Source organism: Anolis carolinensis, chromosome 4 (assembly GCF_035594765.1).
Source record: "Anolis carolinensis isolate JA03-04 chromosome 4, rAnoCar3.1.pri, whole genome shotgun sequence".
In the NCBI taxonomy this organism is placed as follows: domain Eukaryota; kingdom Metazoa; phylum Chordata; class Lepidosauria; order Squamata; family Dactyloidae; genus Anolis; species Anolis carolinensis.
The window spans coordinates 129,539,271-129,566,744 of NC_085844.1; the positions used below are offsets into that span (position 1 = coordinate 129,539,271).

A 27,474-nucleotide genomic window follows, 5' to 3' on the forward strand; every position below is an offset into this window, starting at 1 on the left:
AGGGGGTGTGGCCTTTATCGGCCGCTGCCATTGGATGGCGCAAGGCCGGTCGAGGGGGAGTGGGGAGAGAGAGAGCGAGCGAGAGGGGAGGACAGTGGCGACGGCTGAGGCCGGCCCGGCGCGAGGGCATGGCGCGAGGACATGGCGCGTGGGGTAAGTAGGGGAGGGGGAGGAGGTTGGGGCAGGCGCGCGCAGGGGAGGCAGCCAGGCCCAGCGCCTCACAGGCCAGGAGGAGGAAAGGCTCCGGAAGCAAGGGCTTCCTGAGCATACGCAGAGCGCATTTCCCTCAGGGAACACAAAAACGACATACCTTCCAGGAAATTCATCAAAGAATAGGAATAGACACTAAACTCTGGTGTCTATCCCTTCCCCATAGAAATTAATCCTTAATGAAAGGATACTCATAATTAACCCTCTGGTTTATCTTGTCTGGGCGACAGAAAGAAAGACTATCCTGCTCTTCATTCAAAAGACCAGCAAGGCGGAAGAGCCAAAGTGCCGTTTCACACAACCCTATAACCCAGAATATCAAGGCAGAAAATCCCACAATATCTGCTTTGAACTGGGTTATCTGAGTCCACACTGCCATATATTCCAGTTCAAAGCAGATAGTGTGGGATTTTCTGCCTTGATATTCTGGGATAAAGGGCAGCGTGGAAGGGCCCAAAGTCTCTTAGGCCCCTTTCACACAGCTGGATAAAATCCCACATTTTCGGCTTTGAACTGGAATATGTGGCAGTGTGAAACCAGATAACCCAGTTCAAAGCAGATATTATGGAATTTCTGTCTTGATATTCTGGGTTTTATGGCAGTGTGGAAGGGCCCAGAGAGAGCTGGGGCAAAACTAACATGATGAATTTCTCAAAAACAAGTCATGCCAGACTAATCTTATCTATTTTTTTCAATAGGATTACAAGCTTGGTACAGGAGCCCTGGTGGCAAAGTGTGTTAAAGCACTGAGCTGCTGAACTTGCAGACCGAAAGGTTGCAGGTTCAAATCCCGGGAGCGGAGTGAGCGCCCGCTGTTAGCTCCAGCTTCTCCCAACCTAGCAGTTTGAAAACATACAAATGTGAGTAGATCAATAGGTACCGCTCTGGCGGGAAGGTAACGGCGCTCCATGCAATCATGCCGGCCACATGACCTTGGAGGTGTCTATGGACAACGTCGGCTCTTTGGCTTAGAAATGGAGATGAGCACCAACCCCTAGAGTCAGACATGACTGGACTTAACATCAGGGGAAATCTTTACCTTTTTTACAAGCTTGGTAGATTCAGGGAATGATGTTGATGTAGCATTTCCTGATTTCAGTAAGGCCTTCGGCAAAGTCCCCCATGATCTTCTGGCAAGCATACTAGTTAAATGTGGGCTAGGCAATGCTACTATTAGCTGGCTTTGTAATTGGTTAAGCTATCAAACCCAGAGGGTGCTCACCAATGGTTCACCTTCATCCTAGAAAGAAGTGACTAGTGGGGTGCTGCAAGGTTCTGTCTGGGGCCCAGTTCTGTTCAACATCTTTATTACTTAGATGAAGGTTTAGAGGGCATGCTAATCAAGTTTGCAGGTAACACCAAATTAGGAGGGATAGTTAATACTCCAGAGGACAGGATCAGAATTCAAAAGGACCTTAACAGATTAGAGAGATGGGCCAAAACTAACAAAATGAATTTCAACAAGGACAAATGTAAGATATTCCACTTAGGCAAAAGAAAGGAAATGCAGGAGATACAGAATGGGGGATGCCTGGCTCAACAACAGTCCATGTGAGAAAGATCTGGGAGTCGTCAAGGACAAGTTGAACATGAGCCAACAGTGTGGTTTTTTTTCTGTGTCAGAAGCGACTTGAGAAACTGCAAGTAGCTTCTGGTGTGAGAAAATTGACGGTTTACAAGGACATTGCCCAGGGGACGCCCGGATATTTGATGTTTTACCATCCTTGTGGGAGGCTTCTCCCATGTTCCCCCATGGAGAGCTGGAGCTGACAAAGAGAGCTCACCTGCTCTACCCAGAGTCAAATCGCTGACCTGTCAGTTAGCAGTCCTGCCGGCACAAGGCAATGGGATTTTGGGCTACATCAAAAGGAGTATAGTGTCTAGGTCAATGGTGCCTCTCTATTCTGCTTTGGTCAGATCTCACTGGTAATAATATTGTGTCCAATTCTGAGAACCACAGTTCAAAAGAGATATTGACAAGCTGGAAGGTGTCCAAAGAAGGGCAACTGAAATGATCGAAGGTCTGGAGACCATGCCCTATGAGGAGTGTCTCAATGAGCTGGGTTTGTTTAGTCTGCAGAAGAGAAGTTTGAGGGGAGATGATCGCAGTGAATAAATATCTGAAAGTGTGTCATAAGAAAGAGGGAGCAGGTTTATTTTCTGCTGTCCTGGAAACTCAGGCTCAACGGAACAATAGGTTCAAATTACAGGAAAGGAAATTTCTATAGGAAGAACTTCTTGACTGTAAGAGCTGTTCAGCAGTGGAACTCTCTGCTTCAGATTGTGGTGGAAGGTCCATCCTTGGAGGCTTTTAAACAGAGGCTAGATGGCCATCTGTCGGGGAGGTGCTTTTTTATTGTGCTTTTCCTGCACAGTAGGGGGTTGGACTAGATGGCCCATGCAGTCTCTTCCAACTCTATTATTTTATGATTCTATGACTCTCACGGAAAGCATAATACATTAAAACAGCCCCTGTGAAAGGAATCTTAGGCCCCCTTCTCCACTGCCATATAACCCAATTCTGAGCATCTAATTTGGATTATATATGACATCATAGAAAGGGCCTGAGTAGATCACAAGCTGGACATTAGTGTGATGTGGCATTTTAAAAAGCCAATGCAATTCTAGGTCGCAGCAATAGGAGTGCAGTGTTCCCTCATTACTTCGCGGTTCGCTTTTTGTGGATTCGCTGTTTTGCAGTTTTTCAATAAGTTCTAAAATAATATTATAAATCATAAAAAATTACAATTTACAGCCTAAGGAAGGGAAGAAGGAGAAGCTGAATAGAGAGAAAAGGAGCCCAAGCGGCAACGAGAGGAAAATAAGGCAATTTATCAACACACGATTGGTTGATAAAGACTTAAAATAGTGTATAACTACTAAAATAATGTATAAATATATAGCGTCCCTACTTTGCGGATTTTCACTTATCGCGGGTGGTCCTGGAACCTAACCCCTGCGATAAGTCAGGGAACACTGTACAGTGTTGAGATCGAGAGGGAGCCAGTTATCTGGCCATAATAATAATAATAATAATAATTTAATTTCTTACCCGCCTCTTCTCATGGCTCGAGGCAGGTAACAAAACAATTAAAATACATGTGCACAGCAAAAACACAACAAATACACACATAAAAGTTACACACCATGAGGACATATCCAAGAGGTTATCTGAAGGAATATATCATAGAATCATAGAGTTGGAAGAGACCACATGCGCCATCCAGTCCAACCCCCTGCCATGCAGGAAAAGCACAATCAAAGTATCCCTGACAGATGGCCATTCAGCCTCTTTTTAAAAGCCTCCAAAGAAGGAATTTCCATCACACTCAAAGGCAGAGTTCCACTGTTGAAAAGCTCTTACTGTCAAGAAGGACTTCCTAATGTTGAGATGGAATCTCCTTTCCTGCCAATTGAACCCATTGCTCCGAGTCCTAGTTTCAAGAGCAGCAGAAAACAAAGCTGCATCCTTTTCCTTGTGACATCCTTTCACATATTTAAACATGCCCATCATGTCTACAACAAAGGGATCTATCTAGGAATCTGAGGGCCCTTCTACACTGACATATAATCCAGAATATCAAGGCAGATAACCCACATTATCTGCTTTGAATTGAATTATCTTGAGTACACTGCCATATAATCCAGTTCAGAGCAGATAATCTGGATTTTATGCTGCTGTGTAGATGGGACGTAAGGCTGAATCTACACTGCCCTATATCCCAGGATCTGATTCCAGGCCCCTTCCACACAACTGAATAAAATCCCACATTTTCTGCTTTGAACTGGAATATATGGCAGTGTGGACAATGATAACCCAGTTCAAAGCAGATACTAGGGAATTTTATGCCATGATATTCTGGGATATAGGGCTTGGTAGAAGGGCCACCAGAATATCTACTTATCCCAGATTATCCAGCAGTGTAGATTTATATAATCCAGTTCAAATCAGATAATCTAGGATCCAATCCTGTGATGTAGGGCAGTGTAGATCCAGCCTTAGTAAACCACGAGCAAGATGTTAGTGTCATGTGGCAGCTAAAACAGCCAATGCAATTCTAGGCCACATCATAATATCATAGAATAATAAGAGTTGGAAGAGACCACATGGGCCATCTAGTCCAACCCCCTGTTGTTCAGGAAAAGCACAAAGTACCCCAGCCTCTGTTTAAAAGCTTCCAAAGAAGGAGCTTCAAAGCAAGGACAGTATATAATAGGTGTACTGTATAGTGTCGAGATCGAGGGAATCAGAGTTCCATTCTATTCTGCTTTGGTTAGACCTTACCTGGAATAACACTGTGTCCAGTTTTGGGCACCACAATTCAAGAAGAGGGAACTGCATCACATCTTAAACCTAGGGACTGCTGTGTACTCTACAATTAAGGAAGGACTTGGTATTATTCTGGCTTTGGTTGAAATGTAGCTCTTGTATGACCATCCAGTTGCGTGGTAAAATTCTACAGTGTTTGGACCTTTGTAATGAGCTTTGGTAAACTGAATATTGCTTTATTTAGAGTGGCGAAGCTTTTAAAATATCACAAAATCAGAACTCTAGATGAAATTCATTATGAAATACTTTGGTCTCACCAGATACATGGGGGTTCAGTTTTGGGATCTCATGCAGTTATGAAAACTCTTGGATGATCAATCCCCATATTATTAAATGGAAATGACATGAACTCACATATTTCAGTGTTTACATTGATGCTATTAAATAATATGGGACATGATGATCCAAGTCCTAATCTTTGTTAAAGTTACTTCAAAATTTCTCCTTCATCACCATAATCAGTTCTGCTATTTCACAGATCTTCATCAGCCATTTTTCTTGTATTTGAATAACTGGTTCCTTCTACCTCAGAGCATATATAATTCTCAAGGTTATCATACATTGGTACATCCTCCCAAATTTTCTTTGTAATCTAGTATAGGTACTCCCCAAGTTACAAATATCCGACTTATAAATCATTCATAGTTAAGAATGGTTGTGAGACAACAGGAAGTGAGAGAAATCTACTCCTAGGAAGGGAAATTTACTCCTTGAAGAGTTGTCATGGGGAAAAGTTGTCTCAACAGAAGCTTTATCACCAAATTTTGTTTCCACAACAAGCCATTTTTTTCAAAATCCAATTATCACAGGGACAGAAGGTGAGGTGAAATTTTCTGAACAGGGGAACATTCAGCAAAACAAAACCCACAGTGGGGTTAACTCTTCCCTATGCTATCCAGATAGACTGGAATTACATTTAAAATGTACCTTTTCTGACTTAAATAAAAATTCAACTTAAGAACAAACCTGCAGAACCTATATGGTTTTAAATTGGGGACTGCCTATATTCCCCCCCAAAATCTAGTCTTATATTTAATCTTAACAATATCTTTCAGTATCAAATGTATTACAATTCAATATTTTGGGGGCTTTTCAGAAGACCGTGACATTCACATTTGCTAGAATTGACCTTATGCATCTTAGAATGCCTCTCTAGTGTCAAATACCATCTGTACAGTGTAACATTTTTCTTTCAAATAATTACTCAAAGTAAATTTAAAATGTTGACCACGTCTTCTCTCATTGTTCCAGCTGGATTTGTGTGCCTACTTTGCTTTGTCTGAAAGAGATATTGTGTAAGAAAACTGAATAACTTTTATTTAGAGTTGTGGATTTAGCCTTTTCAGATATGATTGTTTGTGGAAATAGCCACAGAGTTACCTGGAGAATCTAAATATTTCTAGAGATGTTATCTCATGTTAGAAGATTGATTTTCTTTATTCATGTTCTTCCACTACTGTGAGGGGGTGAGATTCTGCACCTGTAATCTCTGCGGTGTGTACTGTACATCCTGTGCAATTTTTGACTTTACTTTATTGGGATTCCACAGAGTAGTAATTCTGTTTTCTAGTGGACTAAAAAACTTAACACTGTCACCCCTGAAACTAACACTGGAATGTATGGTCCAGCTCAAAGACTGCATAACTTCCTGAAATCTAAGGGCCCTAAGCAAACCCCACAATATCTGCTTTGAACTGGGTTATCTTAATCCACACTGCCATATATTCCAATTACAAAGCAGAAATGTGGGGCTTTATTCAGCTGTATGGAAGGGCCCTAAAAACTAAAAAAGACACTTGAGGATTTTTCTATCTCTTTCTGTGAGAACTACCTTGTGGCCTAGAAGAGTAGAGATGGTATTCACTTCTACACTTTGCATATATGTTAGGAAAAAAAGGATTTCCTGTCAAATGTGCAAATTTTACTCTGAAAAATTGAATGCATTAAACCTGCATTGGAATTATGGAAGTTGCCATCTAATATCTGGGTAACTGCATGTTGCCCATCTCTACACTAAAGCATGATTAGCCTAGACCAATGGTTCTCAACCTGTGGGTCCGCAGGTGTTTTGGCCTACAACTCCCAGAAATCCCAGCCAGTTCACCAGCTGTTAGGATTTCTGGGAGTTGAAGGCCAAAACATCTGGTGACCCACAGATTGAGAACCACTGACTTAATCTATTGTATAAAGTGATGAGTTGCTGCACACCAGCAACCTCCATTATACAGGTGCATCTGACTGCTAAAATGTATGCAATTCAGTTTTGCTTTTTTATTCTGTAGGAGTCCCAGAAGATGCAGCATCAACTATGGATCCCCTGGAGTAAACATTAGGAATGACATCCGTAAAGTACCATACTACTTTTCATCTTGCTTTGTGAGAGACTCTCTGTAACCTTTGAATGGACATTTCGAAAGAGGATCCCTTGTCATCATGAAGTTGAAACAACGCGTGGTGCTTTTGGCAATCCTCCTCGTCATCTTCATTTTCACCAAGGTTTTCCTCATAGATAACTTGGATACGTCGGCAGCTAACCGTGAGGATCAGCGTGCCTTCCACCGTATGATGGCAAGCCTGCGGGTGGAACTGGATCCCCGACTTGACCACACCTTGCAATCTCCCTGGGAGATCGCCGCTCAGTGGGTGGTGCCGCGTGAAGTATATCCAGAAGAGACTCCAGAATTAGGGGCAGTGATGCATGCCATGGCTACAAAAAAGATAATAAAAGCAGATGTGGGCTACAAAGGCACCCAGCTGAAGGCATTACTCATACTGGAAGGTGGACAAAAAGTAGTCTTCAAACCGAAGCGGTAAAGTACTTCAGTACCTAAATATGAGTATAGTTTTCCTCCTATCATCTTAATGACCAGGAGTGCCTGACAATAATTCCCCAAAGGAAGGATTAAGTAATGAAGATAAACTAGAAAATGGGCAGTTTGCACATCAATTCATCATAGTGTAAAAGCATGAGGAAAGAGGTCCTTGAAATTACTACATCCGTGTAACTTCAAACATGGTTTGACGTTGTGTATGAAATCAGCCACAAAAATGTGTACCCTTTCCCTTCTTCCGAGAGAAAATCAGCTCTGTTTTGATCAAGAGAAGCTGGAAAGACTATGTAGTGGATCCACTGGCAGTTGCTAGCTCTTCTGATTGCAAAAAAGATTGTATGTTTAACTATGAGATAATTTTCAAAGAGGAATGACAAAAATGCTTAACATTCTATTCCTTTCTTTGTTTATTATCTTGTGGTAATACAGAAGGCTAGGTTTTTCTTTTCTATCTTGAAGAGTTCTAGTACAATTTTCTCAATACTGTCTCTTCTCACAATGCTTTTTAGATATGCCAGAGACTATGTAGTAGAAGGAGAGCCGTATGCTGGGTATGACAGACACAATGCAGAGGTGGCAGCATTCCATTTGGACAGGTATATAAATATTGGATTACAATTTACTTTTCTTTGAGATAAGAAGTGGAATGATAAATTACTGGAAACATTCAAGTTTTTTTTAAATAAAGGAATTCACAAAAATTGTGAAAAAATTGCTGGCTAAAGGTGATGGATTGGGGTTACCCTTTAGTGCAGAGCTTTCATTTCACATTGATGACACTCTTTTTAGACATGCATCCTTTTTCACCAAAGTTTCATTTATATATATTATATACATTTATGATTTATTGCTTATTTCATATAGATTGAGGTTTCTCATTATGTTCGTGACACACCTACACATTGCAGCCGACACACTAATGCAATGCTTCTCAACCTGTGAGTCCCCAGATATTTTCACCTTCAACTCCCAGAAATTCTAATAGCTTGTAAACTGGTTGGGATTTCTGGGAGTAGTAGGCCAAAACACCTGGGCACCCACAGGTGGAGAACCACTGCACTAATGTATCATGACACAGAGACTGGAAAGTTCTGCTTTAGTGCCGTGCTTGCCAGTGCTGCAAAACTACTTTGTTTGATGTGGTTGTCTAGCTTTCAAGAGACGATTTAGGAGCATTTATAGTTGTGATGACAGAGACACCATCATAAGTGTGAACATTTGTGAGTCCATCCTTTGACATTGTAACTCCCTCACTGGATGGCAGCTATATTAACATGTGATTTTTTTATCATACCAGAGTGAGAGACGATACTACATTCGAATTGCTCCAAGTGACCAAACTAGGAACTGAAAATAGAAATTACTAATACAGTCCTATTAAAGCAGATTAATGAAAACTGTAGACTAACTACGTTTGTGGACTTGCTTATAAAGCTGTAGTAAGCAATAAGAGCATGTTCTGAGGGCAACCTCCTTGATGAAGCTACATTGGTTTGAGTCTGGTCATTACTTAGAATAGAGTCTACTAGGGGGGCTGGGTGCAGTAGGCCCTTGGTATCCACTGAGATTTGATTCCAGGACCTCTGTGGATAGAAAATCTGGATATATCCATGTCTGTTCATTTCCAAAAGGCAGCACAAAACTGTGTTAAATAGTGTTTGCTTTCATGTTATCTTTTGTTTTGTCAGAACCCAGATGAGCAATAGATAATCCTAGGATGTAGCTGATACAAGCTAACACATATTTTGGTGGCTTAAATGTTAGATCTGTTTCTGGATATATTTGACCTGCTGATTCCAAAAATGGCACCAATTTCCCCCTATCGGTTTTAGTTTTTAAGATTCTGAATGTATACCATTTATCGATCGCCATCTACTTACCCATAAAAAAATCATGTTGACCCTATCATAGAGGGCTGATGTGGTCTAGCCAATGCAATTTTCTGAATCATTATCCCAAATAACCCAAGGAATAGGACTAAAAACAAGATAATTTGGGATGTGTAATCCTTGTTTTTTATTTTTCAAAGATTAAATTAAAGTATCAGTTATTCTCAGAAAACCTGAACAACAGCTGTGTTGAGTGAGAGAACTTACAGAGTTTGGGTAGAACAACCCTATGTTTGGCTTTAATAGCTAGACAATTTCTTTCTGCTTAGATTGTTAGTTAACACTTGTTTTGATCATGAACCCTAGCCTATCCATGTAATGGACATGACTCTGCATGTGCAATTTAGAAAGTTATGAAACCGTTGAAACTTGATTTAAAAGTAGTCAGTCTGCTCTAAAGTTCTAAATTCCTGGCACTTTTATCTCAGATATTGAAGAATGAAGATTATTCTCCATTGCATATTCATATATTTTGTTTCCTTCCTGTCCTTTGTCCTCCATATAGAATTTTAGGTTTCCGACGAGCCCCACTGGTGGTTGGTAGATTTGTTAATCTCCGTACAGAGATCAAACCTGTTGCCACAGAACAGCTGCTCAGTACCTTTCTCACATTAGGTATGTGGCAGTTAATATTGTATTGGTGCATACAGTGGTCCATAGCTAGTTCTTAAAAGGGAAGAAGGATAGCAAATGGTGATCTACACTACACACTTCAGTACTGTCTTTTAGAGGTGTGCAATTCAGCCAAAAGGCATGCCGTTTTGGGGTCCATTGTCAGCTGACTCCTCATTCTGTATACTGGGAAATTACTCAAATCGGAAGGGGTGTTGCGTTGCGGTTTCCATTCGGCAAAGATTCAGCCCATTGGCTACAATGGGAAATTTTAAAGGCTCAGTCCTCAGTCATTTTAAGGCCGATCTGCATGAAACCGACCTCAGTTTTAGACCCCATTTACAACTGCAGGCTCGCCAAGTTTCAAAATAATTCACCCCGCCCCATGCAAGTGCTGCTGAGAAAGTGAGTTCTTAGCAGGACCCTTTCTGGAGGAGGAGCCTAGGAAACTTTCCAAAAAGAAATGGAAGGACCCTGCTGCTGGGGGAGGGAGAAAAAGACGCTGCAATATTCCCATCTTCTCCAGAAGCCCTGCAGCAGCCCCTGCCTCAGATATGTTACAGATTTAACTCTACCCTCTCCAATAGCCGATAAAATCTGGCTCTCTTAATCTGTTTTGCTGGGCTTTTGGCTCCCTCCCCGTTCTGTTTTCAGAGAGTATATGAAATGGACCACGGAATATTACAAATAATTTTTGTTGAAACTGATTCGTGCCCAATTCTACTGTCTTCCTTCTTGTTTCACAGATTGCTATATACAAGATAAACTTATCTGATTCAGAGGGCATCTTCTCTGTTGAGAAGCAGTTTTACTTCTTTTTCTGTAAACAGAGACAGTAGTAGAACAAACCTGAACACAAATTCTTCAGTAAGAATTTCAGTAGATTATTTTGAAGCAGTAAATCAAGTGTGAAGTAATACACTGATAAGCAGTTAAGATGTTCTGCAACATGTACTAGAAGATCTTCAGACTGTGTGGGCCTGGTTTTATAAATGAGACTGTGTCTACAAAATAGTTTTGCTTGCAACTTGAAACAGAATGGCTCCCATTGCATTCAGTCAGGCTTTGCTTTATCAGGTACAGAAAGTCTTTGGAATATGGCCAGTGTATATTAATGTGTGTACCTAGCCTGTGTTAATTTCCTGTGTACTCTCCTCTTTATTTCTTATTTTTAAATTTATATTAATACTTTAAATATTCAACAATCAAACTACAATGTTCCCTCACTTATCTTGGGGTTTATGTTCCAGGACCACCCGCAATAAGTGAAAATTTGTGAAGTAGGGACACTATATATTTTAAAATATTCATACCTTATATTTAGTAGTTAGGTAGGAGCCCCTGGTGGCGTAGTGGGTTAAAGCCTTGTAACTTGAAGGTTGAGTAGCTGACCTGAAGGCTGCCAGGTTCAAATCCAACCCGGGGAGAGTGTGGATGAGCTCCCTCTATCAGCTCCAGCTCCATGCAGGGACATGAGAGAAGCCTCCCACAAGGATGGTAAAAACATCAAAACATCCGGGCGTCCCCTGGGCAACGTCCTTGCAGATGGCCAATTTTCTCACACCAGAAGCAACTTGGTGTAAGTCACTCCTGACATGGAGAAAAAAAAAGTAGTTAGGTGGACTTTCTGTCCTTTGCAAGCCCATTTTGCACTGTAGCTGTTTTAGTTTGGTGAGGTAGGCAGCAATTTGGCAGAGAAGGCTGTAAATCTGCAACTCCCAGGCCAGTGAAGCCTTCTCAGAAGAGGGCGTGGGGCGAGAGCGCATGTGCAAAAAGCAGGCGCCGCGGCGGCCTAGTCCTCCGTGAGTTGCTTTGTGTTGTTTAATTGGTTAGTTTGATAGATACCCCTTTTGATTGGATAGCATTAAGGTCCAAGGCATTCTGAGAGTGCCTTGGACCACCAAAAAAAAAAAACACAGAGAAACAGCAAGGGAGCAAAAAGTGAACCGCGAAGTAGCGAGGAAACACTGTATCTCATTTGTTCCCAGATATTCTATTAATTTCTACATGATCTCTTGTTGCTGTGTGCAACCCTGAAGCAAACCCATCACAGGATTGTTGGCAAGATTAGTTCAGAGGTTTTTTGTGTTTGCCTTATTCTGAGGCCGAGGGAGTATGACTTGCTCAAGGTCACTCAGTGGATTAAAACCCTATTCTCCAGAGTTGCGAGTCCAGTGCTTAAACCTCATTACATCATGCTGGCTCTCTTGTGTGATTTAATCCCTGAAAAAGGAGAATAAACTTGGAGCTTGTAGGATGGAATTATTATCACATAGACAATTTCTGAACTGTTTTCCAACATCAGAAGCTTCAAAAAGATAATACTAACAGCACATTGACATGGGATTTTTTTTCTTGCTTCCAAGGGAATAATATTTGCTTCTATGGGAAGTGCTACTATTGCCGGGAAACAGAACCAGCCTGTGCTGAGGGTGACATCATGGAGGGATCAGTCACATTGTGGTTGCCAGATGTTTGGCCACTCCAGAAGCATCGGCACCCATGGGGCAGGACATACAGGGAAGGCAAACTTGCCAGGTATGGTGTTTATCACAGTATTCATCTCTTTGCCATTTCTGTTGGGAAATCCAGAAAATAAGTGGTATTTACAAATCTGGCGAAGGGGCAGGACTCATCCAATTTTCCAGAAATTCTATTGTAACTATTAACATCTAATATGATCAACTTTGTATTAAAAGCTTACCTGATGGAGCAGATGGAGAAGAGGTGGCTTTGACAAAGAGAGACAAGGATGTGGAAGATTTCAAGAGACAGTGACAAATAGGTCTATTTAGTTCTCTTGAGCAATGACTTCTCCAAAGAATGGTTTGAAGTAAAGACTGGAAATTCAACAGTATTTTCCAAGCTTTGGTAGAGAGCAAGACTTCCAAAAAAACCTGGAGGAAATGGTTTCATGTTGGCTTTGTCTATTCTAACTGCATGGGCATGGTATAATATCTTTCTGGTTACATTTTTAAAAGAACATTCCACAACAGAAGCTGGAATTTCTACCAGTGGAGTAAACTGCATATATATATATTTTTATAAGAGACCACAATACTATTACATGTTAGAAATGGTCAGCCTTGTCTCTTAAGCAGGGGCAGCCCTGGGTAATTTCGCTTTGTAAGCGAACCTAGTGGCCGCCCCCCCCCCCTGAAATTGCGCCCCCCACCCCCAAGGCCCCGCACATACCTCTGGCGGGGGGGAGGACCATCACCTCCCTCCCAGGCGAAGGCCTTCCATGTTCGCCGAGGAGGGAGGTGATAGTCCCCGCTACCTCCCTCCTTGGCAAACGCGGAAGGCCTATCTGAGGCCTAGGTATTCTCGCGGGAATACCTAGGCCTCCGTAGGCCTTCCCCATTTGCCAAGGAGGGAGGCGGCGGCGGGACCATCGCCTTCCTCCTCCGCGGAAGTTGAGGACTTCGCCAAGGAGGGAGGCGATGGTCCCCGCCTCCGCCCTCGGTGAACAGGGAAGGCCTATGGAGGCCTAGGTATTCTCGCGACGTCTCGCGAGACTTCGCAAGAATACCTAGGCCTCTGTAGGCTTTCCCAGTTCGCAAAGGGTGGAGGCGGGGACCATCGCCTCCCTCCTCGGCAAAGGCTTCATCTGAGGCCTAACTCTTCGCCGAGGAGGGAGGCGATGGTCGCCGCCACCGCCACCTCCCTCTTCGGTAAATTTACACGGGGGCACTGTCGAGGCCTCGACAGCGCCCCCCCCTTGACGTGCTCCTGACGCGGCCGCTTCAGTGGCCTCCACGTTGCACCGGCCCTGCTCATAAGTGCCTGGTTCTGCACTAATTTGCAATTTTTATTTAGTAAAATCCTTTTTCCTCATACATAGATTTTAGTAGTGTTTTACAAGATGGAACATTTGCAAAATGCAAAATCCTGTGGTTAACTAAGTTTGGATCCACTCTTGAAAGTATAAAATGTGAAAAGACAAAATTCCCTTCTATAATCAGCTTGGTTGATTAGTGTTAGCTAGGAGCCCCCGATGATGTAGTGGGTTAAAGCCTTGGGACTTGAAGGTTGGGTTGCTGACCTGAAGGCTGCCAGGTTTGAATCCAACCAGGGGAGAGCGCGGATGAGCTCCCTCTTTCAGCTCCAGCTCCATGCGGGAACATGAGAGAAGCCTCCCACAAGGATGGTAAAAACATCAAACATCCGGGTGTCCCCTGGGCAACGTCCTTGCAGACGGCCAATTCTCTCACACTAGAAGCAACTTAGAGTTTCTCAAGTCACTCCTGACACGAAAAAAAAGCTGTTAGTGTTAGCTCTGTTTGTATGTCTATATTGGGAGTTAGACATTTTGTTTAGGATGTAGGATACCTCCAATATGATATCCAAATTTTGTTTAACTACTGGTTTCTGGGGTTAGTGGAAGGCATTCCCCCTCCCTTACTATCAGTTATAGAAAGCACAGCCTAATATTGACTTTAAAATATTGGTATTCACAATGAGCTTTGAGTATGATAATGTTAAATAGAAAGCTACCTGAATTGACAGCTCTACTTTCTGCTGCTTCAAGATCTAGTAGGTCTTGAAGTAATTTTACATTCATGTTTCCATAGTATCCCAACCCTAGTATCCCAACACATCAGCATAAGGTATAAATCTGAATATGGCAGCTAAGAGATTATATCTATCTGAATAATTTTAAAAGAAATATGGAAATTGTTTTCTAAACCAGGGCTTATTAAACTTTTTCACTAGTGACCTCTTTCTGCCCAATAAATCTTTATGTGACCTCAGGTGTATAGGCTTCTAAAACATGTATAAAAACCAAAACGTTTACTGATAATAAATCAGCATTGGCAAGACTTGCTAAACAGACTGATTTTCCTACTTATGAAGTATAGCTGAATCATTTTCTGCAGAGTCCACTATAAGCACTTCATGTTGTTGCTAACAGAGGTGTATAAATGCCTAAAACAGCCACTAGGTGACATTCAGAAACATTTTTTTTTGTGATTCCAACGTTGAGCTATTTGGGGTCGGGACCCAATTTAAGAAGCAGTGTTCTAAACATCTTGCGATGGACAATCATGCTGTAAATGCCTAAGATAACCATACTCTATATCCCCTTGCAGGTGGGAATATGATGAGAGCTACTGTGATGCTGTAAAGAAGACCTCACCATATGACTCCGGGCCACGACTCCTTGATGTCATAGATACAGCCATCTTTGATTATTTGATTGGGAATGCTGATCGGCATCATTATGAAAGCTTTCAGGATGATGAAGGGGCCAGTATGCTTATTCTTCTTGACAATGCCAAAAGGTAGGAGTTATGTAAACATCTGTCACATTCTCTCTAAGTACTGTAATGGCCTTGTTTATCTTCATTAACACAGAATAATAATAATAATAATAATAATAATAATAATAATAATAATAATAATAATTTCATGTGTATACCGCTCTATCTCCTCGAAGGCAGTTTCCAACATAGATAAAGCATTCAATTACAAACACAGAAACATACAACACAACCATAATAAAACATAAAACATAATTACTATTAAAACAAACATACTAATTTAGACTTAAAAACTAGTTTCATTACTACTCCATTGGTCGAAATTCAACGACCAATAGTCAAGAATCCAGGGTGGGCCTAGGCAACTATGAGAGCCTGGGCGAGAGCTAGTGCAGTGAACTAACATAGAGACGGGGCGGTGGGTAAAGTGCAAACTGATGGACAGGATAGGGCCTGGATTACTTGATCTCAAGGCCTGCTGGGCAGCTATAAGAGGGTTAGACTAGTGCACTGAGGTATCATAGAGCCGGGTAAGTGGGTAAAGTGCAGCAAGGTCCTAGTTGGCGGTCTGGTCAGGGTCTGGTGCTAATCGTTTTCAAAGGCCTGCTGGAACCACCAGGTTTTCAGGTCCCTGCAGAAGGAGGAAAATGATGGGGTTTGCCTTATCTTCTTGGGGAGGGTATTCCAAAGGTGGGGAGCCACCACTGAGAAAACCCTCTCCCTCATCCCCACCAACTGCTTTTGGGACGGTGGTGGGAGTGAGAGGAAGGCCTCCCCAGAAGATCCAAGAATCCGTGCTGGTACATAGGTGGAGATGTGATCGCTGAGATAGGTGGGGCCCGAACCGTTTAAGGCTTTATAGGTCATAACCTGCACCTTGAATTGGGCCTGGCAACTTATCTGCAACCAGTGGAGCTGTTTTAATTGGAGTGTTGTACATTCCTTATAATTAGCCCTAGTTAAAAGCCTGGCTGCGGACCTTTGTACTAGTTGGAATTTCCGGGCCATCTTCAAGGGCAGCCCCATGTAGAGTGTGATGCAATAGTCCAATCTGGATGTAACCAAGATGTAAACCACCATGACCAAGTAAGACTTCACGAGGTATGGTTGCAGCTGGTGCACAAGCTTTAATTATGCAAAGACCCTCCCGGCCACCGCCAACACCTGAGAATCATGCGTCAGTACTGAATCCAGAAGGACCCCCAAGCTGCGAACCTGTGTCCTCAAGGGGAGTGTAACCCTGTTGAGCACAGGTTGCTACCCAATACTCCAATCGGCCCCACAATTGACCTGGAGGACCTCTGTCTTGTCTGGATTAGGTTTCAACTTGTTAACCTTCATCCAGTCCATCACAGCTGCCAGAAACTGGTTTAGGGTCCGGGAGGCTTCCTTGGAGTTTGGTAAAAAGGAGTAGTAGAGTTGGCTGTCATCTGCGAACAGATGGCACCAAACTCCAAAACTCCAGATGACCTCACACAGTGGTTTCATGTAGATGTTAAAAAGCATGGGAGGAAGAATGGAACCTTGTGGGACCCCACAGGTCAAAGGCCAGGATGTCCAGGAGAACCAAGAAGGATACACCCGCCCTATCTAGTTCCCTTTAGAGGTCATCCACCAAGGCGACCAAAGCCGTCTCCGTACCGTGGCCAGGTCTAAAACCAGATTGCGATGGATCTAGATAATCAGTCACATCCAAGAATTCCTGGAACTCTCCCAATGCTTTTATTCTTTTAGTGATTGAATCAAGCCATAGAAGTAGTGGAATTCTGTAAGCAAAATTATCAACCTGTTAATACCAGTACTTCTGCTTTACTTCAGCTTGTTTGTGTATTAATTGCCATAGTAGGGATGATTTCAACATTACAGATTCCTATTTAGCTTTGCGGCAGGAGTAGAACATTTCAGAGAACTCAACTAATTTTATCAATTTGTTTTTCAGTTTTGGCAACCCTTCACTGGATGAGAGAAGCATTCTTGCACCTCTTTATCAATGTTGCATGTGAGTAAAGGACAAAAAAACTAAGGAACTTATGTAAATACGATTTACAAACCTTAGAAAAGAGTTTGGTAGTGATCAGTGCCCAGACTCCAAGAGTCCAGGGAGTATACAGTAGAGTCTCACTTATCCAACACTCGCTTATCCAACATTCTGGATTATCCAATGCATTTTTGTAGACAATGTTTTCAATACACCATGATATTTTGGTACTAAATTTGTAAATACAGTAATTACTACATAGCATTACCATGTACTGAACTACTTTTTCTGTCAAATTTGTTGTATAACATGATGTTTTGATGCTTAATTTGTAAAATCATAACCTAATTTGATGTTTAATAGGCTTTTCCTTAATCCCTCCTTATTATCCAACATATTCGCTTATCCAACGTTCTGCCGGCCCGTTTATGTTGGATAAGTGAGTACTGTATATATGTCTTATTGTTAAGCCACTTCTATTGAGAGAATGAGGTAGCAGTTAGATTTGCAGAATCTAAACTGAATATTGTGTTGATTTCGGGAAACCTTTGAGATCCCAGCTAAAATGTGTCATAACAAAAATAGTCACTCCTCTAAATCCCTAGAACAACTACCTGAAAAAAGAGAAGACAAACATAGATATTGCATGGGGAAAACAACTAATGACTCCCATGTGTCTCTCTTTCTTCTTTTCTGTCCTTATGGAAACTTTCATAGTTCCCAATAGCCAACTCACCTTACATGTTACCAGGCTCTAGGTTTATGTGTGAGCCATCTGTGTTATTTGAGCCTAACCTTCTGATGAAAAAGGAAGTACATAGAAAGAAGTGAAAAAAGAAATACAGCAAAAATGAAATTGTGATTGCATCCCAGATATATTTCAGAGAAATATCTTTGGTCTGCTGTTTCCATAATGTTAGCTAGAACTGATGGAAGTTATAGGTGAAAACCCTTTGGAGGTCTACAGTTGATCCCCTCATTTAAAAGGGGTAGTGAGGTTTTCCTTAGCTGGAAAACAATTTCATATTCCTAATTAGCCTGATCAAAATCTAGAAACCCATGCAATTATGCATTTATTTTTAGAGCCGTGCATTATCTTTGTTTATGAGAATAGACAGAAGTACCAAGCCGGGCTGTGGCACAGGCTGGTTAGCAGACGGCTGCAACAAATCACTCGGACCAAGAGGTCATGAGTTCGAGGCCCGCCCATGTCTGCGTCTGTCTCTGTTCTATGTTATGGCATTAAATGTTTGCCTTATATGTGCAATGTGATCCGCCCTGAGTCCCCTTCGGGGTGAGAAGGGCGGAATATAAATACTGTAAATAAATAAATATTTTGTAATATTCTAATTATCTGTAAGTGTAATAATTTACCATAAGTAGTCTATAACTACTTATCCACTGTTCTCAGAGAAGCTTACTTCTTAGGTTTGTGGGGTTTTTTTTAACTATGGGTTTCAGAGCTAACATTGCAGCAAAGAGAGATCTACAGACTCTTCAAGTCTCACCCTTGTTTTTAAAATTCTAGATTATCTTAAGCTCAGCACTTCTCCCTATGCAATAAGTAGGATAATGTCCATTAACATCAGGCTTCTTTTAAATATCGCATCCTTGGTATATAGTTCCATTTGCAAAATGTGATCCATCTTTCTGTGGTTCTTTTCCCAGTTGGCATTTATATCTCATCCGTAAGGCCATCCTGGCCTCACTGCTGTGGTTCATTACAACTGCAAAATTCTATCACGGAGTCTGTGATCCAAAATAGTTGTTCACTGGAAATGGTTCACTTTGAGGCCTAATACAACTTTTCCTTGATTCTAGTACTTCAAAACACTCAAGGGATACAGTCCCATTCATGTACTTCCGATAGAGGCTGCACAGGCAACCAACTGACCACAATTCAAACAGAAAATTGGACGAAAGATATCTTTAATCTGATCCAACAGTTTTTTCTATAGGTGGTTGTTCTTGTTTAGATATGGTCCTTTATTTGCAGCCTGGATTTCTTTTTGGATCAATGTAGCATAGTTGTTTTGCACGCAGAATTACACTATAGCTGGCAATTCAATACACCTTGGCCTTGCCATAGAACTAGCCTGCATAACCTGTGGCCTCCAGATGTTTGGGACTCCAGTTCCCAGAAGCCCTAGCCAGTTTGTCCAGTGGCCAGGAATTCCAGGAACTGGCATTGAAAACACCTGGAGGGCTACAGGTTTTGCAGGTCTGCTATAAAGCTAGTGCAGATCCTCCTCCCATTAACATTCTGTGATTGATGGAGTACATGAAAAAGTGCTTGACCATGTCCTATAACCAGATGCAAAATGATAACATCTGCTAAGGCCAATGTTGGATTTTAGGGACATAGCCATGGACACAGCTGTATAACCACAAATCAAAATGTTCTGTCTATATTTCCTTACATTTACGGTTAATCCATCACTTTTCTGATGTCCTTATATAATCCTAAGAAACAAATCCATATTGTCCAAAAATGTATGCATAGAACTTGGAACAAAATAGTCCAGTTTAACAACTTCATGCAAAATAATGGATGTAATTTTTTAAAAATAGGCTGTATGTAGTTTTCATAGTTCCATCCCATCTTTTTTTTCAAGGGCAATATTCTCTTATCCATTTCCTTGTGAGGTTAGACAAGGCTGAACCCTGATCTCATCACTTACCCTATATACTCGAGTATAAGCTGACCCAAATGTAATCCGAGGCATCTAATTTTACCACAAAAACTGGGAAAACCTCGAGTACAAGCCTAGGGTGGGAAGTGCAGCAACTACTGGTAAATGTCAAAATAAAAATAGATACTGTACCAATAAAATTATATTAATTGAGGCATCAGTAGGTTAAATGTTTTTGAATATTTACTGTATTTCAAAGGAAAACAGTAAACCACCTCCGTAAGTAGAAAAGTAGGGTCAACAAAAACCATATAGTATCAACAATAACTTTTTAATAATAATAATAAAACTTCATTTGTATCACGTCCTATCTCCCCATGGGGACTCAGGCCAGCTTCCAACATAGTAACAGGCAAACATTCAATGCCTATATAAACAATGCAGAGCCAGATATAGATCTATAATTATATATACAGTACTCATTTCACATATGCATTTCCCCTTAAATTTTTGCAAATACTCTATATGTGCATTTCCCTCCTGCAGTATTTGCAAGCCCTATATACAGTGTTCCCTCACTACTTTGCGGTTCATTTTTCGCGGATTCGCTGTTTTGCGGTTTTTCAATAAATTCTAAAATACTATTATAAATCATAAAAAATTACAATTTACAGCCTAAGGAAGGGAGGAAGGAGAAGCCAAAGGGAGAGAAAAGGAGCCCAAGCGGCAACAGGAGGAGAAGGAGCGATTTATCACCACACGATTGGTTGATAAAAACTTAAAATAGTGTATAACTACTAAAATAATGTATAAATATTAAAATAAATATAGTGTCCCTACTTTGCGGATTTTCAATTATTGCGGGTGGTCCTGGAACCTAACCCCCGTGATAAGTGAGGGAACACTGTATCTGTGTTTATATTTATCTAGACATTTCTCTTTATATATATGTGTGTGTGCGTGCGTGCGTGCATTTCCTCTGCAATATTTGCATGCCCTATATATCTATATTCATATATATATATATATATATATATATATAGACATCTCTCTAAATATAGATAATTATATCTATATAGAATTTGCAGAGACTTGCAAACATATGAAGGGAAATTCATATATAAAATTAATCTAGATAGATAGATAGATACAGATATATAGGTATATAGGGATTACAAAGGCTTGCATGGGGAAATGCCTATATACTGTATCTGTAGGAGAGATTAACAAATATTTCAGGGGAATATGCTTTTATAAGATTAATGGATATATATTTTTCTTCCTGACTTGCAAGGGCGTCTCTCGTTCTCCTTTCCCTTTTCAAAACATGTGCTTGCTTAAGAGCGAAGGATTTTTGGGGGAAAAAAACACACTGATAAGGGAGGGTAAGAGGAGAGAGAAATATATCATAAACAGTATTGCAAGCAATGTCCTCCAGGCTCCTATGCCTGGCTTGACTTTGGCCCCATTATAAGTTGAGAGAGGCTTTTTCAGCTCAAAAAAAGGGCTGAAAAACTCATCTTATCTTCAAGTATATATGGTAAGTCCACAATGTTATTCACATTTTTATGTGAAGTGTGTGTGTATATGGCAAAATATGAACATGCCTATCCATCTTTTTTTTCAATTCTAAAAGACTGTATCTGTATCACATGACGAGCCTATGTGAATAGTTTTTAAAAGGCTGGCTCTGTCCCTCACTCTCATCTTTGCTTTGCAAACTTAGATTTGTTACACATTTTTTCTTTTTTTTTGCAGTGTCCGAGTCTCTACGTGGAATAGGCTCAACTACCTGAAGAATGGAGTGTTAAAATCTGCCTTAAAAACTGCCATGTCACACGATCCTCTCTCTCCTGTGCTCTCTGCCCCTCATATGGATGCCCTGGACCAACGGCTCTTGAACATCTTGTCTACAGTAAAGCAGTGTACAGAGCAGTTTGGACCAGACATCGTGCTGGTGGAAGATAGAATGACACTTTCCCATTTGTAGCTTTAACAAACGTTGGTTGGATTCTTTGAAAGAAAAAAAGAACAATTAGAAAAACAGCACAATTGGCTCTGCATGGCTACGAACAAGACGGATTGGGACTGCAACACCAACCAGATTTGTGCACTCAAGAAGAAAGCATCAGTAGTTTGAACATTCTGCTGAAGACAAGGAACTTGCTCTCAGGTCGCCCAATATCATTTTTTGGGATGTCCATTGCTGGCAGTGGATGTTGCACTGAAAACTCTCCTGGGATGCCTTGAGAAGAAATGGGAATTGGGGCGTTAATATATACCGGTTCTTGAAAAGAGCCATAGGTCCCTCAATTCTTTCGAATATATTAATTTAGTACACTTCAGGTTTGTAAAATGATAGGCTATCACAAGGCATCCATGCTGGCTACCTAAAGAGAGAGAGCAGCAGGGCAGATATGGCTGCTGAAGATATCTCTTGGTGTCTGTCCTGACATACATATCCGAAGCATTTTGTCTGGAATTTTCTCAAGAGCCAAATGAAGGAGCATACAATTTCCTGTGTTGACTCAATTATAAAATGTGAGGGGGGAAAACTGTTTAGGTTGTTCTTGAAATCTGTAACCCATTGACGAGATTCGGATTTGCATGATGCTGCAAAGACACTTATCAGTCATGGAAGTTAGAAACTACTAGTCAAGCCTGTGCTCCCATATTCAAGGTTCTTGCTGCCTTGATAAATAATACTCTTTGATTTTTTTTACAAAAAAATATGCAGATACAATTGAAACAAATCATTCTAAAAAGTGGGAAGGATCAGGATGATTCATCATATCTTCTCATTTCTGATAGCTTTTCATGGGACAAATGGGTTTTCTTGCTGAAATTAGCAGGAATTTAAATTAGACAAATGCTACTACGGTCTGAAGAATGGGGAATTTGATATGTCAAGTCTTGAGGTAATCACAGGTAACATGGTAGAAGGTACCACATGTGGCATTCAGTCATTTTTCAGGGCTGAGCTGAACCCCAAGGTTTTCAGCAGTCTCTTTAAACTGGTGTGTCTTTCTCCTTTTAAACACAAGTTGTGATCCAATGGTTTCATGACCATTATCCTGGAAATGTAGCTTGTATTTGTAGCTTCAGGACATTTAGATGTCTCTTCTTTGATAGTCCTGAGGATTCCCCCTCTGCCATATTTAAGGAACTCCGTGAAACCTTATTTCTGTGTGTCTATCTTGACATGTAGTGTCCAGACGTATTATCACCAAACTTGGTCAGAGAACTCAGCACTTTTTTTAACCAATTAATATTCCTGAAATCAGTATATGGGTTGCCAGTTAGGAAGAACCTAAAGACCAGGCTGAAGGGTTTGAGCAAAAGATGCAACATAGTTAAATTTGCAGATTAGGCACTTGGAGCACACAGACAAGAAGGAAAATAGGGATTTATTAAACTTCCAGTAATTTTCCCATATCTGGAGCATTTTAAGACAGTTATCCAAGTTACAAGTTGGCCTAAAGAAGTTAACTCCAAACCATATCTGCAGCAAGCTGTCTGCTTGGACAAAAAACAATTCACCAGTTTGTTGATTCAGGTAGGCATCTTGAATTGTAATAAGAGGCATCAGTTAACAGTTGTTAATATAAAGTTCACTGGAGCGTAACATGAAAATATTGGGTCCAGTGCTAAGGTAAAATATTTTTGACATATCAAAAGTCTGCTTGTGACAATTACTCTTGTGTTCAGAAGTGGAATAGATGCTGTTACTGGTGGAAATATCTTGCAACTTTGTTAAGATTCTCTGAATGCCCCCATATTTCCTTTGTCTTTATGCAATCAGGCAGCTGCATGCCATTACGAAACAACTTGATGCAATGTGGTTAACGGATGCATATTTCTGTGCTATGTGACACAGAATTCGTTTTGGAGCTCTGAAGTATTTGGAAGAGGTTACTCTTGTCTGAACTGATAAAGAAGCTGAACGAAACCATATAAGCTTCAATGTTGGCATCTAATGAACTGGAACTGGAATGGTCACAATTAAAAAAATAAGAAACTAACTTATTACAAAGATAACTTATTTGTGTGGCAGCTGAAGCAGAAGACTTGATAATTACACTTCTTGGAGCTACCAGGCGGGTGTCTTTGGAATGTAAGCTATTGAGAGAAGAGAAAACAATGTAATATCAGCTGTGTCATATGTTTCCCTAAGGTTGGAATCTGAATTTTAAAAAGTATTACATGAATAAAGAATTTAATTTAAAAAATAGTGAGGTCCCCCCAGATTGGTGCTAAAGAGTTCTCCAAAATGAATTGTATTTTCAGGGCAAGGCAGGGGCCATTGAACTAGAAGTCCATCCAGTTTTTCTTTGCATTTTCCCAGGACCAAGCTCATTTTCTCCTCATTCATACTAGTTTATTTTTCACCAATCTGGTGCTTGTGTCTTCATGTTTTTAATTTTCCCCCCCTTTCTTACTCTATTGGTTTTTTCCTGTTTCTGTTTGGGAGTAATTAGTGTAGATATATACTTACTTACTTACTTCGTGGTGTCTGTGGAATGCACACATGTGGTAGCTTAATGCTATAGCCCCGCTCACCTTCCCTTGAGGTATCTAGCCCCAAGCGGAGTTATAACCTTTGTTCCTCTTCTTTCTGCCGCAGCTGCAGCGTTGTGGAACCTTTTGTTGCTGAAAACGGACTGTTTGCTTTCAAGGTTTGGCTTTTCTGTTTGTTTGGACTAGGATTGTTGGCTGTTCCAGAATGTCGGCCACTGGCTTTAAAAAATGTTCGGCCTGTGGGGGGGAAGCTCCCCAACACAGACGGACATGACAAGTGCTTGCCCTGCTTGAGGGAGGCACATTCTGTTAAGTCTTCCCCGACGTGTCAGGCATTCACGCCACAGGCCCGGAGGAATAGAGAGACGCGCCTTAAGGCCCTGCTCTACAGGTGCACACTCTTTCCTCCGGTGCAGGAGTTGCGCCCGCCACCTGCCTCCCTCCAGAACGCATGGGACCACTTGCCAGCATTATTGACCTCGCCACCTCAATCCATGTCGCCAGGCGGGGCATCCTCTTCTCAGGTCTCTGGGGAAGGCTGCAAGCACAAGAAGAAAAAGCATGAGAAGGTGCCCGCGTTGGCAGCGCGCACGTGGCCCCAGCCAGAGGCGTCCCCATCTGGGTCTTCCCAGGCCCCACCCATGCCAGCGCAGAGACCTCACAAGACCGGGTACCTCATGCCGAGGGCGCTGGGGCGAGGGGCCGAGGTGGCATTCCTCCTTGAAGCGGAGGGAGGCCCCCGCCAGCGGAGCCATGACACCGACTTTCTGCTGCTTGTGGCAGCGGCAGAGCTGGAGTCGAGGCCCAATCGGGGGCTGGGCGCCTCGGCACCAGGAACATTCAGTTGGGGTGAGCGCTCCCCGTCGGCCTGTTTGCAGGCTTTGCGCACAGCCTTCCTGCTGCATTTGCCATTGCCCTCCCTGTCACCTGTTCGGTCCCGTAGACCGTCTCAGCACAGGCAGCCAGCCTTTACTTCTCCAAGGCGCCAGAGTGCCTCAGGGAGCTTTGTTACCTGGGGGGGGGAGGCGAATCCGAGGTTTATGGCCACCTATCCCAAGAGGATTTTGTGCATCGCTCACCAGGGAGTCGGGCCTATGTTTTTGGGCCCATACCAGTGCCGGAGCATGGTCACTCCCAGCCCCCCCTCCTCTCCATGGTACGTAAACAAGTAGGGAGGCACACGGTCTCATTCCCTTCTGGCCCTGACCATAACGCTCTGAAACTGGTGCCTGCGCAACAACATCCGCCCCGTCGCGGTCCATGTTCCAGGTCACTCCAACACCTTCTCCAACCAACTCAGCAGATCATGGTCCCTTCACCCCAGTGAGGTGGCAGCCCTCTTCCAGCATTGGGGCCGGCCAAGCATAGACTTCTTCGCAATTAAAAACAATGCCAATTGCCACCACTTCTGCGCCTGGGGGGCACGGCCGGCCTGGAACGGGCTGTCTAGGGGATGCATTCCTCTTCAACTGGGCGGGGCCACTTCTTTACATCTTCCCACCCATGTTGCTGCTTTCCAAGGTCTATCACAACAGCGCCAATGCCATCCTGCCTGGTAACTCCATGGTGGCCCCGCCAGCCCTGATTCCTCCTGCTGGCGGCAATGGCCGGCGGGCACCACCGTGTTCTCTCCCGCCAGCCAGACTTGCTGACCGGCGAGCATGGCGCAATTTGTCACCCCGACCTCGAGTGGCTTCACCTCGTCGCCCAGCTGTTCTCTGCAGACGTTCTGGACATTTTAGCGGCAGCTCATAGGCCATTGAACAAGCAGTCGTATGGCCGTAAATTCACGAGGGAAGGTGGCTGACCCGCTAGCAGAGCCTACAGCACTCCTCCTGGACTTTCTGTCCTCGCTAGCGAGCAGGGGTTTGGCACTGTCCTTGCTGAAGTGCTACCTGGCGGCAATTTTGGCATATCGGAAGTGCTAGGGGCTCCCCTCCTGTTTTCAGGATCTGATGGTCCATCTGTTTCTGCAGGGGTACAGAAATATCTACCCACCACACGCCCTGCTGCCGCCCACATGGCCCCTTCAACTGGTGCTGTTCGCGCTGACGAAACCGCCATTTGAACTTCTCGTTTTGACTGACCTTTCCTTTCTATCTTGGAAGACGGCATTCCATGTTGCCGTGACAATGATGTGGCGGGCCAGTGAGCTCTGTGCCCTCTGCGTGGTTCAGCCATACATGCGGTTCCATGGAGACAAGATGGTGATGTGGACAGATATCTCCTTTTTCCCCAAAGTCGCCTCTCTCTTCTATGTCTCGCAAGATATAATACTCCCGGGCTTCTTCCAGAACCCATCCACACAACTTGAACATTCCCTGCATATGCTTGATGTCTGAAGGTCATTGGCCTACTATGTGGACTGCACCAAGGCGGTTAGGAAATCTCTGTGCCTTTTTCTGCAGTATCAGACCGACACGAAGGAATCCCCAGTGTCCTCAGAGAGGTTGTCCGCATGGGTGGTCGCAGTGATTAGGCCGGCCTACCAGCTGGCAGGGGAGGAACCCCCACCCAGACTCAAGGGCCACTCCACGCGGGCTGTTGCTGCCTCCATGGCCTTCTGCCGGAGTGTGACTCTAGAGGACATCTGCAAAGCAGCTACCTGGGCCACTCCGCTGACGTTTGTGATGCACTACAAGATCAACCTGTTGTCCAAGCACCAGGCAGCCTTCGGGAGAGCCGTCCTTTTTTCAGCGGTTGCCTGTCTACCACAGTAAGTAGCTTGCTAATCTATCACATGTGTGCATTCCACAGACACCACAAAGAAGAAAACATGGTTGCTTACATGTAACTGTGTTTCTTCGAGTAGTGATCTGTGGAATCCACATATCCCTGCCCATCCTCCCCACTATCATCATGCCTTTCTCGTCTGCCGCTGCGGCAGCAAGGAACAAAGGCTATAACCCCGCTGGGGGCTATATACCTTCAGGGGAATAGCCAAGCTATAGCCAAGCCTCAACAACTGTTTAAGGTTCCAGAAATGCTGCACAGGTGCATTAAACTACCACATGTGTGGATTCCACAGATCATCACTTGAAGAAACAGTTACAGGGAAGCAACCATACTATACACACACACACACACACATATATGTCTGCCTTTCGCACAATACTTTTAAAAATCTCATCCTCTGTTGTTTGCCAGATTTTACTGAACTTGGCTTTGATATCTAGAAGGGCAAAAAAATACATTAATTATTCTATTAG

General features: G+C 42.6%; 1 protein-coding gene across 2 annotated transcripts; it reads left to right on the top strand.

The window, feature by feature from the left end:
* fam20b (FAM20B glycosaminoglycan xylosylkinase) lies at positions 1 to 23,978 on the top strand. 2 transcript variants are annotated; one of them, XM_062977772.1, is made up of 9 exons: positions 3 to 153; positions 909 to 1,070; positions 6,823 to 7,350; positions 7,881 to 7,967; positions 9,766 to 9,875; positions 12,239 to 12,410; positions 14,966 to 15,157; positions 17,076 to 17,135; positions 21,506 to 23,978. In XM_062977772.1, the coding sequence occupies exons 3-9, from the start codon at positions 6,974 to 6,976 to the stop codon at positions 21,735 to 21,737; spliced, it is 1,230 nt and encodes a 409-aa protein (XP_062833842.1). In that variant the 5' UTR covers positions 3 to 153; positions 909 to 1,070; positions 6,823 to 6,973; the 3' UTR covers positions 21,738 to 23,978. The 2 variants fall into 2 exon arrangements, with proteins under 2 accessions (XP_008116010.2, XP_062833842.1); XM_008117803.3 differs by lacking the exon at positions 909 to 1,070 and having other exon boundaries at positions 1 to 153.
* Positions 23,979 to 27,474: the final 3,496 nt, after the last annotated feature.

Coding starts and splice junctions, on each gene's coding strand:
- fam20b (XM_008117803.3), top strand. CDS start 6,974: ATGAAGTTGAAACAACGCGTGGTGCTTTTGGCAATCCTCCTCGTCATC. Junction 12,411..14,965: donor AGGGAAGGCAAACTTGCCAG/GTATGGTGTTTA, acceptor ATCCCCTTGCAG/GTGGGAATATGATGAGAGCT. Junction 17,136..21,505: donor CCTCTTTATCAATGTTGCAT/GTGAGTAAAGGA, acceptor TTTTTTTTGCAG/TGTCCGAGTCTCTACGTGGA.